At 51.5% G+C, this 16,726-nt stretch overlaps 2 protein-coding genes across 2 annotated transcripts; one reads left to right on the forward strand and one right to left on the reverse strand.

Moving 5' to 3' along the window:
• The first annotated feature begins 680 nt into the window (after positions 1–680).
• On the forward strand, positions 681–4,918 carry PRSS8 (serine protease 8). Its single transcript, XM_015542071.2, has 5 exons — positions 681–1,141; positions 2,878–3,040; positions 3,302–3,573; positions 3,660–3,826; positions 3,950–4,918. The coding sequence occupies exons 1-5, from the start codon at positions 1,057–1,059 to the stop codon at positions 4,256–4,258; spliced, it is 996 nt and encodes a 331-aa protein (XP_015397557.1). The 5' UTR covers positions 681–1,056; the 3' UTR covers positions 4,259–4,918.
• Positions 4,919–4,991: 73 nt separating this feature from the next.
• Positions 4,992–15,837, reverse strand: KAT8 (lysine acetyltransferase 8). The gene is made up of 11 exons (XM_042971541.1): positions 15,627–15,837; positions 14,222–14,296; positions 13,967–14,142; positions 9,464–9,517; positions 9,199–9,363; positions 8,256–8,345; positions 6,155–6,295; positions 5,964–6,057; positions 5,718–5,868; positions 5,416–5,570; positions 4,992–5,162 (listed from the first exon to the last, which is right to left on the reverse strand). The coding sequence occupies exons 1-11, from the start codon at positions 15,835–15,837 to the stop codon at positions 5,098–5,100; spliced, it is 1,377 nt and encodes a 458-aa protein (XP_042827475.1). The 3' UTR covers positions 4,992–5,097.
• Positions 15,838–16,726: the final 889 nt, after the last annotated feature.

Below are 16,726 nucleotides of genomic sequence, written 5' to 3' on the forward strand. Positions count from 1 at the left end.
CTTTCTTCTCCTGGACCTGTGCCACCTGCACCCTCCACCTGAGACTTTCCCTGGACCACTCTCCTCCCATATTTGCCTTAACACTCTTTCATAGCTCCTCTGGCCTCAGTTGTAACAGCACCTTCTTGAGGAACCCTTCTTTATGCCAGCCTACGTCAGGCTCCTGTGAACAGGCCCCCAGAGCACCCGTTCTTCTTTATCAGAGGGCCTAGCTTGAAATTATTCTATAATTGCTATGTGATTATTTGATTCAAAGCTGTTACCTCTAACTTCACTGTGAGCTCAGCGAAGGCAGAGATGGTGTCTGTTTTGTCTCCTGTGCCTGGAACATAGTAGGCACTCAGGAAATATTTATGAGATGATTGGCACTGCCAGTCGCACTCACCACACCTCACCACACACAGAGGAGGCCGCAGGCTGTATAGAAGGGCCTGAAACGGCAGGTCCAGGGCAGACCCAGGTGTCCTGAGCTCAGATACCAGGCTGAAGGAGGGAAGAAAGGAGGAGCACAGTGGCCCCAGGACAACAAAGGCTGGGCCAGGCCCTGGGGGACATAACTGGTCTGGGAGACCTGAAAGACCTGGGGCAAACGGCAGTTGGGTCACACTCTAAGGAGTGCAGCTGTCAGGGGTTTCCGGTCCCTCCTCGCGCGCGCGCACGCGAGCGCGCGCGCGCACACACACACACACACACACAGGGCCTAGGGGTCTGGGAGGACTTAGGACTGTGTTGGCAACAAAAGCTGTCGGAGCTAAGTGAGGAGGGCGGGGCTAGGGGAGGGGCAGGCAGGTAGGTGCCTTTCTCCACGGATCCACCACTCTGGAAGGTCTCCACGTAGCCAGACCGAGCGGGAGACGTGTCCTCACTGGCAGCTGCGGAAACCCCAACGTCTGCCTTTGTGCCATATTCTTGCCTTGGACATCTCTTCCCCCTTCCCAGCGCGGATTCTAGGATCCCTTCCCACTGGGCCCGACACCTGGATCTTGCCTTCGAAACCAACCCCAGGTCCCTTCCCTTGGGTGCCTGGTGTCTCCCCAGGGGCCCTGGTTCTGGGCCATGGCCCACAGGGCGGGCCTGGGACTTAGACAGCTGGAGGCTGTGGCCATTCTGCTTTTACTTGGATTATTCCGGTCCGGTCTTGGTGAGTATGTGTGGGTCAGAGAGTGTGGGGCTCAGGGAAGGGGTGGTGCACGTAAACTGAGGCTATAATCTTTTTCTGGGCACATCCCTTATCCTGGGCTCAAGAATCCCCCAGCTTCAGCCTCCCTAGATCTTGGCCTCTGTCTCTCCCTTCAGCTTCGGCCTCCGGGGAGTCAAGGGGGTGGGGAGGACCGTCCTCTGGAGAAGTGGTAGGTGCTAAGGGGCCTGGGAACTCTGGTCTTTCCTGTTTACCCTAAGCTCTTGCTCTCTCCCTCCAGGAGCTGATGGGGAGGAAGGTGAGCCTTGCATGGGGGAGGGGAAAAGGAAGGGAACCGGGATTCAGATTCCAATGGAGTGTTTCATGAGTGCCTGACCCTCTCTATAGGGCCATCTCACCCACTCTTATTACCTGATGTAAATCCCCCCATTAGTACTGAAAGATGGGGATTAGAGCCCTAATTCTTCGGAGAAAGAAACTGAGGTAGAGAGTGAAGTGACTTAGCCAAGAGCACACAGCCAATAAGAGGTGTCGCTGAGATTTTACACCCAGATCTGATTCCAAAGGTGGGTCCTTTGAGGAAAATGAACCAGAGGTTTCCTTTCTTCTAAGGCTCACCACTTGACTCGGAGTCTGGTTTTCAATTCCCACTTCACCAGATACTACTGGCTATGTATCCTTGGCCAGTCCCCTCACCTCAAAAATGGAAGTTGGTTATGTTTGTCTCCTGGGGCCCAGTGAGGAGTCATGGAGATAGAAGTGAAAGCCCTCTCCCAGCCTGGCATTGCTTGAACAGTCACTAAATAGTAGCTATTGTAGTTATTATGAGGAGAGAAGGAGGAGCTTGGCTGGGCAGTTTTCCCTGCTCCGGGGAAGGTGACTTTGTGAAAGGCTGTTGGGTCCTGCTCCAAACGGCAGCCTCGGTGGGGGTGAGGCAGTCCTGGAAACCAGATGTTCAGTGTGGGAGCCCTGTTGTTTGTTCAACACACATCCACCACTCTGTGTGTCCAGCCCTGTGCTCAGCACTGGGGACAAGGAGATCTGCTCCAGTCCCTGTCACTAGGGAATGCCCAGATTGCTGCAGTTGAAACAGTCATAGACCATCATGACTGTGTGATGGGGCAGTGCTGGGGAAAGTATGGGCCCTGGGAGCTTCCAGCATTGTCTAACTCAGCCAGCAGGCTCAGGGCAGGTTAAGGAGTGCCTGACATTTGAATGGTCTCCGTAGGCAAATAGGTCTGCATAGCAGAGTAGGGATGAAGAAAGGTATTCTAGGCTGAGGGACCTGGATAAGCAAAGGTCTAGAGGCAAACAAGTGTGTGGCCCAGTGTAAATGTCCAGAGGGATGGCTGGAGTAAATGGTAGTGCCATGGAAGGTAGAGAATGTATCTTAAGGGCAATGTGGAGCCTGGGGAGGATTTAAGCTGAGGTATGACCTGATCAGATTTGTGGTTTATAAAGATCTTCTGACTTGTAAGGAGTGGACTGAATGGAAGGTAGGAGGATCTGAGACAAAGGAAGGCGCATGAAACTTGGGTTAGGTAATGAGGGTGGTAAGGGGGCAGAACTAACCATGCCCAGTGAGCAGTGGGGCAAGGACAAAGGGGTGGCTGGCTCCTGCGAACTCACTTCCCAAGCTCCAAACCAGATTGTCTGGGCTATATGGGGAACGGCAGGGCTGAGGACCTGGTATGGGGGCCCCAGAAGGACCTGACCCCCTCCCCTTCCTCCCTGGGCAGCCTTCTGCGGCGTGGCCTCCCAAGCACGCATCACAGGTGGTAGCAGTGCAGCCGCTGGCCAGTGGCCCTGGCAGGTCAGCATCACCTACGATGGCACCCACGCGTGTGGTGGTTCTCTCGTGTCTGAGCAGTGGGTGCTCTCAGCTGCTCACTGCTTCCCAAGGTACCAGCTGGGTGGTGGGCATGGCGGGGAAGTCAAAGGTGGATCAGTCTAGGCCAGAGGTTGGGATTCTTGGGTTGGCTCGAGGGGTATCAATAAAGTCTGAAAGGATCAGTCAGCAGTGAAGGTCAGAGGTGACAGGTCACAGGGTAAAACTAGCATGCAGTCTGGGATCAGAATCTGGGGTTGGATATAACAAGCCCACAGGGATCAGGGAACTAGGAGAGGTCTCCTGGGTCCCAGCCTTGGCCCCTCTGCCTGCAGGGAGCACGTCAAGGAAGACTATGAGGTAAAGCTTGGGGCCCACCAGCTGGACTCCTACACGCCTGAGGCCGAGGTCCGCACCGTGGCACAGGTCATTTCCCACTCCAGCTACCACCAGGAGGGCTCCCAGGGTGACATTGCACTCCTCCGTCTCAGTAGCCCTGTCACCTTCTCCCGCTACATCCGGCCCATCTGCCTCCCTGCAGCCAACGCCTCCTTCCCCAATGGCCTCCAATGTACTGTCACCGGATGGGGCCACGTTGCGCCCTCAGGTGAGGTGGGCGCTGATGCCTAGAGGCATGGAGGGGTGCCTGACTTAGGGTAGGAGGCCCCAGGTAAGCATCTTTTGCTCCTACAGTGAGCCTCCTGGCCCCCCGGCAGCTTCAGCAACTTGAGGTGCCACTGATCAGCCGAGAGACATGTAACTGTCTGTACAACATTGACGCCAAACCTGAGGAGCCCCACTTTATCCAGCAGGACATGCTGTGTGCTGGCTATGTGAAGGGGGGCAAGGATGCCTGCCAGGTAAATGCAGGGGTTCCAGTGAGACGAGCGCATCTTGGGAGATGAGGGCCGGATGGGGCTGGCGTGGATGACTGGAGGCCTGGGGCCTAGTCTTGACAGTTACTGTATGACTTTTCTCTTCAGGGTGACTCTGGGGGCCCACTCTCCTGCCTTGTGGGGGGCCTCTGGTACCTGGCAGGCATTGTGAGCTGGGGCGATGCCTGTGGGGCCCCCAACAGGCCTGGCGTGTACACTCTGACCTCCAGCTATGCCTCCTGGATTCACTATCATGTGACAGAGCTCCAGCCTCGTGTGGTGCCCCAAATCCAGGAGTCTCAGCCCGATGGCCATCTTTGTGTCAACCACCAGGCCTTCAACTCTGCCCCAGCCCAGGCCGTATTGGGGCTCATCCTTCTGCTGCCACTAGGCCTGACCCTGGGCCTCCTCTGCTGAGCTAGTCATCCTGAGAGCTGACCCCGCTTCCAGGACTTCCACACTGCCCCCAAGGACAGATGCCTGGCCCAGGAATGGACCTGGCCCTTCCCTGACATCTTTTGGGTCTTGGGACTGGCTTAAGCCACTCCTTCCTCCCAGAACCCTGTGGGAGTCCAGGGCACTATCCTGACCTTTGAGCCCACTCTTCTGGGTTTGTTCTTTGCAACTACGGTCCACAGTCAGGTGTTTTACTACCTGTGGTATTGGCTAGGACCTCTAGCCACCCCTACCTACTGTTCACAACCCTACTCACTGGGCTCCTATGGAGCCCCCAAGGACCCTTAGCTATGAAAATGAGCCAAGGCTCCCCACCCTGTTTCTAGAAAACTGGGTACCTGCCCAGCTAACTGCTGCTAAAGAACTGGCTCTAGCACCCTACCAGTTCTGCCTGATGAGCCCCATCACTTCACCTTCTTCCTGTATTCTGAGCGGGGACTGCCTCTGGGCAGCATGTTTTCAAGAACAGAAAAGGCCCCAATCTTGCCCCATTGGCTGCCATGCCCTCCTCGAACCTCAACTCCTAGACTCCGGAGGACTGAGCCCCCACCGGAACTGGGCTTGGGCTTGGATCTGGGGTGAGGGGTAGAAAGAACAAGGAGTAAAATGTTTTGAGCACAATTGGCTCTGTGTGTGGCGTGCAACAAAGAACATCAGCTCTTAGCCTCTCCCTCCCACCTCCAAAGTCCAGAACCACTGGCAGAACTTACTTTATTTTAAAAAATGACGAAACAGGTCTGTACATATTTACAGGCTAGGGGACAAGGAGATAAAGGTCCAGCAGCAGGGGCACAGGCCATTCACTTCTTGGAGAGTTTCACTTGCTTGTGCTTGGGGGGTGCCCACTTGAGACAGACAGAGTCCACTGTGGGGAGACAGACATGAGAGGCAGGGCTGGGCCTCTGGGCCCAGGCCAGGTATCACCTCTAGGTGAGAACAAGGGCAGACTGAGTCCTGGGAAGGGGGCAGGGAAGCCTGGGAATGACTAGCCTGCCCCAGGCTTCAGTCCTGGGAGCTGGTCAGACTAGTTTGGGATCATGTGACAGCAAAAAGGTAGCTCTGGCTCCTCAACACCTACCCCCTACCACACACAACCTGGGCAGCCCCCGCCCCCCTACCTGTTATGGGTGGTTTCTTATACTGAGCACTTTTGAGGTGTTCTTCTACCAGCTTGGGTGTGACACAGATCACATGCTGGCCCTTCCAGTACTTGACCATATTGAGGGACTGTAGGGTGCTGATGATGTCATTCTGGGTGATGCTGGTCATCTGACTGCAGAAAGGGATTGGAGTAGTTGCTGGGGAGAGTTCCCTTGTGGGGTCTGACTGGGACAGCAAAAGGGGACAAGGAGACAGACAAGATCATGGCCAACCTTAGATTCTTCTAAGGGTTCCTCTTTAAGGGTTCCAGGGCCCTCACCTAAGATCCTTGATGGACAGTGTGCCCCGGAAGTCTCGCAGGATCTCCAGCAGGACCCAAGACCAGTAGCTGCGGTAGCTGAGCTTGCCCAGGTCAGACAGTGGCTTCTCAGGGGAGCCTACTGTGCTCTCTAGCTTGGAGAGCTCGTAACCTGGCAGTGGTGGAAAGAAGGATTCTGAGGACCCGGCCCTGCGGTGGCACCCCCACCGTAGTTGCCCCTTCCTTGACAGGTCAAGAACCACTCACTGAAAGCAATGAGGAATTTTCCATAGCCACGCCGCTGGTAGGGGGGCAGAGTCAGGATGCAGGCCACATTGTTCCCATCTGGAGACTCCTTCTCCTACAGGGGTATGTGGTCAGGACCTCTGGGGAGGCTCAGTCCCTTTTCTGGTTCATAGTCCCCACCCTCCCTTAACCCGGGCTCCCCACCCCAGCACCTTAGAGAAGTAGCCAACAATGTGGGCCCCCTGCCTGTCCACTTCAGTCAAGATGTAAAAGACGAAGGGCTCCACGTCGAAGTACAACGTCTTGTGGTCCAGGAAAAGCTTGGCCAGCAGACACAGGTTCTGACAGTAAATCTGAGGAGTGGGGAGGTGGAAGCAGGCTCAGGGAGCAGGTACAACGCTCCCACCTCGGTCCACCGAGGCCTGGGCTGTGGCTGCCACCCTGCTATGCAAGTGCCAGGCACTAGAGAGCAGCCAGTGCCAGGCCAGTGAGAAGCAGGCTCCTCACAATATTTAGAATTGGAAGGAGTCTTACCGTCATTTTCTGATGGACAGGGAAACTGAAAACCAGAGAGCTAGATTAATCTGTTACCACTTCTTTTTTTGTTTTTTTCTTTCCTTTTTTTTCTTCCAAAGATTTTATTTTTAAGTAATCTCTACACCCAACATAAGGCTCAAACTCACAACCCTGAGATCAAGAGTCACGTGCTCCACCAATAGCCAGCCAAGTGCCCCATTCAGTTACCTTTTTTTTTTTTTTTTTTTTTTAAATAGGTTCCATGCCCAGCTTTGGACCCCAAAGCAGGGCTTGAACTCATAATCCTGAAAGCAGAGCTGAAAGTCTAGCCGATTGACCCACCCAGGCACCCCTCAGTTACCACTTCTAAGTGCTAAATAGGAGTTCAATCTTCAGGGACATTAAATCTTATGTTTCAGATTGGGAAACTGAGGCTCAGAGGAGCTATGGCTGGCATGAGGTCCCACAGCTGCTGAGTGCTACAGCAGGATTCAAACTGGTATATGAGTTCTGTCTTGTTCAGAGCAAGCACCAAGCTTCATGCTTAGCCTCGTACTTGGTAAATGTTTGCTGAATGGGTGAGCTTTGAGCCTGACTCCAAAGCCTGAGCTGTCTGCCCACTTGGCCACACTCTGCTGAGGCCCAGATACCCACTCAGGCTAGAGACCGACATCGGAAGGGACAATGAGACCGTGAGGGTGGCTTCATGGCACAGATCAAGAGGCCCACTGATTTAGGACACCTTTTACACCCACTCTTATTTGACCCACCAATTGTGAAGCCCAGCATTGCTAGTGCACTTTGCTTAGGAAGAAACTGAGGCTCTGGGAAGGGGCAGTGCTTGCCTGAGGCTTCAAAGTTAACCAAGGGTAGAGCTAGAAAGAACATCCACACCTCCTGCTGGAGCCCTTTGTGCCACACCCCCTGTTCATGCTCAGGCAAAGCAGGGGACTCAGGCCAGGTTAAGGGCTAATATTCCCCAAGCAATTTATCACAAGCCTGACTGAGCCCAAGAGGTCACCAATAGTAACAAAGGCCCATGTTTACTAAGCACCTACTTGATGCCAGGCACAGTGTTAACTACTTGCCATTGCTGTCTCATTTGTTCCACCAACAACCCTATTAGGTAAACATTATCATGACTCTTATCTTATAGATGAGGAAACAGGAACAAACAACGTTAAGTAACTTGTCCAAGGTCAGCTACTAAATGACAGGACAATTTGAAGCAGGAGCCACTCAGAAGCCTGCCCTCTCTTCCTCACACTCTACTGCCCTTCCATGGGAACAGGGACACTTAGTGAGACCTTCCCAGACTGACCAGGTAAAGGCCAGGTTCTCAATTGCAGCAAAGCAGACCCTAAAGGCCCCACCCTCCCCCACTGAAGTCTTTCTGCCAGAAACCAGGAACTCAGCTGTCAGAGCCACACTGGTCTCAGGCAGAAAGTCTCACACCAAGCAGTCTCCTCCCAGGAAAGAAACCTTTCCTTCAGGCAGAAAGAGAAAGCGCTTCTAAAAGCACCCTCCGGCATAACAGTCTATTCTGGGTGTCAAAACTGCCCAATACTAAGCTACCCATCAGGAGAAAAGTCTTCAGGGACAGAACAGAAACTCAGTCCCCAAAACTGACACCACAGGGCCATGTGTCTACCAAGGCTAAGCATGATCCCACAGGCCTTTTCCCAGTGGGGGCTTGTCCCAAGACTGGCTTCTACCCTTTTGGTGACAACGAGGATCATCCAAGAGGTGCCAGTGCTTCTCCCTACCTCCCCACAGCACTTCGGCCATCTAACTCACCTTGTGGTCTTTGCCATCCACCTCGTACACGGAGATGTTGCTCTTGCGATAGATCTCCTTCCCTGGGGGTTGCCGCCACTGACACTGCCCCTGGGGGTGGGGATGGGGAGACAAAAGCTTGAGACCCCGAGGTTCTCTGCTAGGTACACCCATACAAGCCCGTGTGGCTTCCAACAGGTCTCTGCTTCTGTTTCCCCATCTACAGACTCTGGGCTCCATACCTCACCTATGTCAAGGAATCCTCCCAACTCCCTGAGGAGACGGAGCCTATTTTATAGGCTATTTTATAGATTTTATAGATGAAGAAGCCCAGAGAGGCTAAATAACTGGCTTGAATATTATACAGCTAGATGGTTTCAAGTTCAGAGCAGCCTGGCTTTGGAGGACTCTCCAGCACTCTTATCCATGACAATGGCGATTGCTAAAATGCATACATCTGCCTCAGGTTACACCCTTTGGGAAATAGCCTAGTGTTCCCTGCTGCACTAGTGATGCGAGCCCCCGGCAACACCCACCCCCACACCAACCCCACCCCCCCCACAGCTCCCCCCTCTTCCCCGCCAACGCTTCCCATCTGTCCACACCTTACAGTCCCATTGCTCAGGGGCTATGCTCGCTTCCTCTTTTGCACTGAGGAACCTGGCACTGCGCTGGCCTTGATTAACATGTGGTGTTTGGGTTGACCTGAAGAAGTGGTAAGGGCAGGGATTACTGTCCCCATTCCACAGAAGAGGAAACTGAGGTCTGGGGAAAGGCAGCAAGTTGGCCAAGGTCACTCGAGCAAAGGTAAGGCCAGGCCTAGAACCCAGGTCTCTTGACCCACGGGCAGCTCTTCCTTGTACTCGACTCCTCTGGACCTGTCTCTCTTCCCTATCGCTGCAGCCTCAGCAGCCCTCGCCTCCACACCTGCCTCTCTCACCAGACCCGGCTGGCCCAGTCTCACCAAGTGGAAGCGGTAGCTCTTCTCGAATTTCATGTACTTAAGGCAGTACTCGCAGAGCCACAGCTTGGGCTGTTTCCCATAGTCCTCGGGGAACGGTGAGAAGTACCAGGCATCGATTTCGTAGTTCCCGATGTGGATCTTGTCCACATACTTCACCTTGGTGATCTGTGGGTAACGTGGGAGTGGAGGGCAGTGGATGGCTCAGTCAGAGCAAGGAAAGCTGGGAGAGGGGGTACCCGCAGGCAGGAGCCCTGCCCCTGCTTACCGCCTCATGTTCCTTCTCCAAGGCTGCTGTTGTGGGGTCCATCTCCGCATAGGTCTGGGCAAGGACAGAGCAGTGGACAGAGGTGAACAGAAGTGGAGGTCAAGCCGTCCCTCCCCTGAACCAGAAGCCAGTGCTTCCTTCCCGTCTTCCAGACCTCATCCTCTGAATGACAACAACCACATGAACAACTGACTTGTTTTATCTGGTTTTGAAGCCGGGTGGGCCAAGCTTCTCTCTCACTTTCCCTGCCCACCCGCACATCCGTGATGCCCGAGTTTAGACCTTTTGCCAGATGAACATGGCTAGGATCAGGCCTGGTTCCAGTCTCCTTGGGCTAAAACCTTCAGCTATACAAGGGGATCAACCAGCTCTGCCAAAATTGTCGTGAGGCAGGTGAGTAATGGATCTTGTCTTCTGTGCAAACAGGAGGAACTGGCACTAGACTCCCTGGTGTGACTGGACCTCTTTCCTGAGCACCAGATCCAGGGAGCTGCCTGCCCCATGGGTCACTCCCATAGGTGCCTAGGTGTCTAGAAAGGAACTAAACCTGTGCTCCCTACAAACCTATTCGTCCTCCTGGGGTCCCCATCTCACTGGGCACATCCCCTCAGTCCAACTGTCCAAGACCAATAGCAAGTCTGCTCTTTTTTTTAAGTGCTTTTATTTATTTTAGAGAGAGAGAGAGAGAGAGAGAGGAAATCGGGGGAGGGGCAGAGAGAATCCCAAGCAGGTTCCACACTGCCAGCTCAGAGTCTGATGCGGGGCTCGAACTCACAAACCATGAGATCATGACCTGAGCTGAAATCAAGAGTCGGATGCTTAACCAACTGAGACACCCAGGTGCCCCTGGTCTGCTTTTAAGACTCCTTCTCTCAGGAAGCTGGCATTCAATTTACGGCCGAGTCCTGTGAATTTTACCTCCTTGACATCTGTGCAATTGAACGCTCTCTGGAATTCTCTGCCCAAGTCCAAATAGCCATTGCCACCATCTCAAGTCTGGACAATTACCTAAGCCCCTGCAGATTCCCAGCCTCCAGTCTTAGCCCCTTCAAATCTACATTATCGATAACTCTCTCTCTGAGGCCTCCGTGCCTTTGCACATGCAGTTTCCTCTCCTCTTTCTGCCAAAAAATGCTTACTCAACCTCAAACAGAGCGTAAGCCAGGTGAGTGTGAGATGAGGCAGTTTTATGAGCCATCATGGGTAATTGTTTTTACTGTGCTCTTTCCTGTCCTTCAAGGCCTTGCACCCTTCCTGCCCCCTCCAGGAGACTGGACTGGATTCTTCTGACACAGAATATGCCCTCTCCTTCTCAAGTTGGGAATGCAGTGGTTAACAACAATCCCCTCTAACTGCCCCCAATTGGTTTCCCCTATTTTCCAAGTCCTTAGAAAGCAGGGACTAAAAGTCATGTCACACTCACAACACATCCTATTCCTAAGCCAGACTCTGTACAAGCAAAGCAAGCACAGCCTAACAATGAAGGGGGGATCCAAGAAGGCCCATAACCTACACTAGAGGAGATAGCAGCCTTGCCCTATAGTTGAGAAAGGAGAAAGGAGCCAGCATTTTACCCAGACCCCCTTCCACAAAGCACTTTGCCTGTATGGCCTCATTTAACCTTTTCAGCCACCCTAAAACAGAGCATTCTTATTTCTATTTTACAGGGAAGTAAACAGGCAGGGAGAGGTGAGGTCACTTGCCCTTGGGAATAGCCAGCTGCCATTTATTCCAAGTGCCAAGCACTCCATAGGCATTACTTCATTTAGTCCTCACAAAGAACCAGGGACAAGAGTGCTCATTATCCATACTGCACAAAAAGGAAACTAAGGCACAGAAAGGTGAGGCTACAGAACCGGTACTCAGCACTGTCAGGCACAGGCCCCTCGTTTGTCCAACCCCGAGCCTAACCCCTGCAAAGATGAGGGAAGAAAGATTTTCCTCATATGCGTCTTTAAAAACCCACTTCCCAGCTCTCACAAAATACAATCCTCTTCTGCAAATGCATTAAAGAATACAAAAACACTACTTTTTCAAATGCTGCAGTTTATTTAGAATTCAACGTTAATTAAGCTGTGAAGAACCTGGCTCATTAACTCCCCGATTATCCATCCTCTAAATTTATCACCACTGGCCTACTGTCATCCACCCTGCTGACCATCAGCTTTGAGGTACATTTTTGAGATTTAATTTGCTAGTGCAACCTGGTCGAGGAACTAAGAGATACTCAGACCTATGTTCTCCAACAGAAGAGCCACTGGCCACAAGTGGCTATTTAAACTCATTGTTTAAATTTTTTTTTTAATGTTTATTTATTTTTGAGAGAGAGAGAGAGAGAGAGAGAGAGAGAGAGAGAGAGAGAGAGACAGAGCGCGAGCAGGGGAAGGGCAGAGAGAGACGGAGACATAGAATCTGAAGCAGGCTCCAAGCTCTAAGCTGGCAGCACAGAGGCTGACACAGGACTCGAACTCACAAACCATGAGATCATGACCTGAGCCAAAGTCAGATGCTTAACTGACGGAGCTACCCAGGCACCCCTAAATTCATTAAATTTAAATAAAATTTAATTCTTAGCCACACCAAACACATTTCAAGTGCTCAATTGCCACATGTGGCCAGTGGCTACTCTATCAGACAATAGATATTAAACATTCCCACTTGTCACAGGAAGATCAATTGGACAGTGCTGCCTTAGACCCTGAAGGTCTTCCTGGTTCAGGGATTTCAAAATTTTTTTTCACAACCCCCAACAGGAAGAGCAGTTAGCACTGTAAACCAGTTGACCTGTTTGTGTATACATATATGTGTATCTCTATGTGCTTCTCAAAAATAATACTTACCTTTGATAAGTCACAACGTACTCTGACATTTTCTATCTTATCCTATTCCTTCCTTTAATTTTTTTATTATCTTTATTTTTTAAGCAATCTCTCCACCCAATGCGGGGCATAAACTCATGACCCTGAGATTAAGAGTTGCATGCTCTACCAACTGAACCAGCCAGGCACCCCTCTTTCTCTCATTTTCAAATTTAAACGCTGGTCACAACCTACTGAACTAATTTGGCAATCTACTAAACCTGCACCCCACAGTTGGAAAAACATTGCCCCAAAGCACACAACAAACATGCAGAAGGATGAAATCTCACTGGCTGAAAGTAATGAATGTCTAAGTGCCTTGAAATCTCAATAAGCCCTGGACTCATCTGCACTCCCCATTTTACAAAAAGAAACTGAGACTCGGAGTGGGGGAAAAGTATCCCCCAGGGGCAGGGGTGAAAAGAACCCAGACTCTGGAACAAGTGGCCCAAGTTTCTAGGACATGTCAAAGTCATGATTAAGGGCTGGTGCCCTGAAGTAGGACAATCTAGTTGGCAAGTCTAATTCCTGACTGGGTTCTTTTTTTTTTTTTTTAATGTTTATTTTTGAGAGAGAGAGATACAGAGTGTGAGTGGGGGAGGGGCAGAGAGAAAGGGAGACACAGAAGCCGAAAAGGGCTCCGGGCTCTGAGTTGTCAGCACAGAGCCCGACGCGGGGCTCGAACTCACAAATGGTGAGATCATGACCTGAGCCGAAGTCAGACACTCAACCGACTGAGCCACCCAGGCGCCCCCCGACTGGGTTCTTAAACCCATCTATTCCTCCCCAGTAAACTGGAGATAATAACGATGCTTACCTCACTGGACTGCTGTGAAACTTCAGTGAGATGATGTATTAAAACACTTAGCCTATAACTTTGGCTCACAAGCCAATAAATGTTTGCCATTATTATTCTAATTCCAGTCCACCCTTTTACTAGCTGTGTAACCTTGGGCATGTTACCTAACCTCTCAGATCCTGCTTCCTCCTCTACAAAAAGAAACCATTATTCCTGTGGCATTGAACTGTTAGGAAGGATGCGTTCACCTTATGTACATACGGGACTCAGCACGGTGCTTGGCAACAGCAAGCAAGCACCCAATATCATATGTTCTCTTCCTTCTCTTCGGACTTCAATTCTCTGTCTACGGTGGCACAGCAAATAGGAGACAAAGGAGGCTATTGGTGCAGGAGGCCTGAGTTCCAGTCCCAGGTGTGCCATTTCCTTGCTGTGAGACTGGAGCCAAGCGCTTGCCCTCTCTGAGCCTCAGTTTTCTGATCTGTGAAGAGTATCTCACAAAACATAAGTAAAGTCCCTTACACATTATAAGAGCTTAAGAAATGGGAACTGCTGGAACATCTGGGTGGCTCAGTCGGTTAAGCAGCCGACTTCAGCTCAGGTCATGATCTCATGGCTCAGAGGTTCGAGCCCCACATCAGGCTCACTGCTGTCAAAGCAGAGCCTGCTTCGGATCCTCCATCTCCCTCTCTCTCTCCCGCCAAAATACATAAACATTAAAAAAAAGGAAGAAAGAAAAAAAAAAAAAGAAACAGGAGCTGCTATGGTTTTGGCACTGGGACCCAAGGAAGTTGGCAGAGGCAGCTGAGCCTCCTGGGGCCTTGGGGAAAGGGAGGGGGTCCAGACCTTCTGCACATGGTTGATCTCATCATGCTTGCGCTTTTGGTTGCGAGTGATCTTGCGCTCAGGCTGCTCAGCCAGCTCGCTCAGGTACTTCTCTGAGTTCTTCTGCACGGCATCTTTTACTGTTTTGGTCAGTGCCAGCCGGTTCTTGTCTACCCATTCGTCTAGTCGCCGGTTAACTGTGAGGATAGGCCATGAGAGTGCTGTACTTCCACCCCTCTCCCCCACCCAAGCCCAGAAAAGCCCCAAGTCACTCACAGCCCACGTAGTGTACATAGAATTCCTCTCGGCCCTCCTGATCATTCACTCGAGACTGAATCACTTCAGCAGAATCTGTGAAAGAAAAAGGATAGGATCATCAGAAAGGCAGGGCTGGAACAAGAAGAATCCTTCACACTGAGGAGCAGTTTCCAGACTCCAGGGACATACACAAGCTAACATCACCCGTCTACATCTGCCATTCCATCGATCGTTGCCTGTGAAGTGGGCTAGGTTGGAGCTGTTACTCTTACTTTACAGATGAAAAACTGAAGCTTACCCAGGCTCACATATTTGAAAAACAATAAGAAGTCAACATTTAACTGAGTTTAGGTCTGGCTCCAAATGCAATGCTTGTTTTACTATACTTAGTTGCTCATTTGTTGAGGAGTCATGAAGGCTGGCTCTGGGTTTATACACAATTCTAGCTCCTCACTTCCTATATTTAAGTGCAAATTATTTTGGTTGAGCCTCAGTTTCTTCATCTACAAAACAGAACTAATAGTGCCCACCTCAGAGGGTGAGCTAATGCCTCTAAAGCATGTAGCATAGCGCCTGACAACTAGCCAACCATTCAACAAATGAGTAAGGCAACCACTGCGTGTCTGGTCCTATGCTGTGTTATTGCTGGGTAGAGAGGACACAGCAATGAATCACAAGAGGTCCTGCCCTCCAGAAGTTCCCACTTTGATATGGGAAGACGCAGACGATGACTACATAATGTCACATATACTATGGCTAGCTGAGGTATGAAGAAAATGTTGTAGGTACATTCATAAGGGGAGGACTCACTTTGCCTGAAGGGAGTCAGTAATGGCATCACAAGGGATATGGTGTGTTAAAGGATGAGTAGGAGCTAGCTAGGTGAACAAGAAAGGCAAGGACATTCAAGCATTGGGCACAGGTGGTAAAAGGCATGTGGTCTTCAGAAAGAGTACAGTGTGGTCTAGTCTGGCAATGGCCTTTGCTAGGGGTGTCTAAAAACCACAGGTCACAAAGATGTACGTCCTTCTAAGGAATTGGGGGTTTATTCTGAAGATGAACTAAGGCAAGAAAAGGAAAAAGGAAGCTCAATTTTGTGTTTTGGTAGGTCCCCTCTGCTGGCGGTTGTAGAAGAGGGATGGAAAAGTAAGTCGCAGAGACCAGAGAGACCAGCAAGGAACGATGGTTTTCTTTAAAAAGGGAATGAAGTCTAAGATTGGATAAGCAAGTGGAAAGGGAGCTCTACATACAATTAAACGGGAGCTGCTTGTGTTCCAGGAGAGCCAGACTGGTGGGGTTTGCAGGCGGTGCCCGGGAGGGGCGGAAACTCCGCGCTCTTCCCTCAAGCCCCGCCCCTACAACGTCAGCCCCTCAGAGAACCCGCCCTCATGCCCCGCCCCCTGTCTCTGGGCCCCGCCCTCACGCCAGGTGCTATCCGGTCGTCGGCACAGGTACGTTTCTCCGATCTCCACGGTGACTTCCGGCTCGCCGCGCGCTGGAGTCGGGGGAGAGACGCGGCCCGGGGACGGGGCGGTCCCCTCGACCGCCGCATTCTCCCCGGGCCCGGGATCGCTCTCCCCCGCGACCCCTGAAGTAGCCGCCGCAACCGCCGCAGCTGCTCCCTGTGCCGCCATCGTCGTAGTGGAAATGACGCTGGAATCCGGCGCCGCGCAGCGCTTTTAGTTCCGGGTCAGCGACGCGTGGCGGAGGCAGCTGCTGCCTTGAAGGCGGGGCCTGTGGCGTAGCAAGAGCTCACTGGTTAGTGCGGCCCTTTAGCGGTCCCTGACAAGTTTGACCTTTCGTGTGCCAATCGCGCTGGCATTTTTTTTTTTCCGTATAGAAATATGGCTGAACCCGGAGTTGAAAGAGGAGACCTTCGTGATGTGTGATGACTCAGCCCGATCTTTTTAAAGGGCCTGGTGCCTGAGGAAGCCAGGAGGTGCCAATTACCAGAGGCACTGCCCCCACTTTACCCGGTACCGGGACGGAGCCAGAGCTGCCTCCCTGGCTGCAGTAGGGCTTTGAGCTTGGAATTAACACCCACTTCTGCGTTGCCCACTTCCGCCAACCTAAAGCCCCATCACCCCTTTTGTAAAGATTGAAGAAACTGCCGTCCTTGTTCACGGTGAAGGAAACAGGACGGCTGTGTCCACGGATAGCTAGTAAATTGCTCTCATAGAATTAAGCCCTTTTTAAAGGCTTAATTTGCCCCCTAGACAAATTAGACGCAGTGGACATATTAGAGAGCATCTTGGGCTTAGTGAGGAATCCGGGTTCTGATCCTACTCTGGGTAAATTGTACAAAGATGTCCATTCTCAGAGGGTCGGTAAAAGTTAAACTATACATAACTGTATAACCCATATAACTATATAAAGGGTATCCCTTATGTATATAAGTGTGTCGCACAGTACCAAGCAGGGTAGGTGTTCAATAAATGTTTTTTTGCCATTCTCTTAATTTTCTTTGACTTATAAATTAGTTATTGGACTTAGAAGCTCAAATTGGTTATTGGGGTGGAATGC

The sequence above is a fragment of the Panthera tigris genome, chromosome E3 (genome assembly GCF_018350195.1).
Source record: "Panthera tigris isolate Pti1 chromosome E3, P.tigris_Pti1_mat1.1, whole genome shotgun sequence".
NCBI lineage: Eukaryota > Metazoa > Chordata > Mammalia > Carnivora > Felidae > Panthera > Panthera tigris.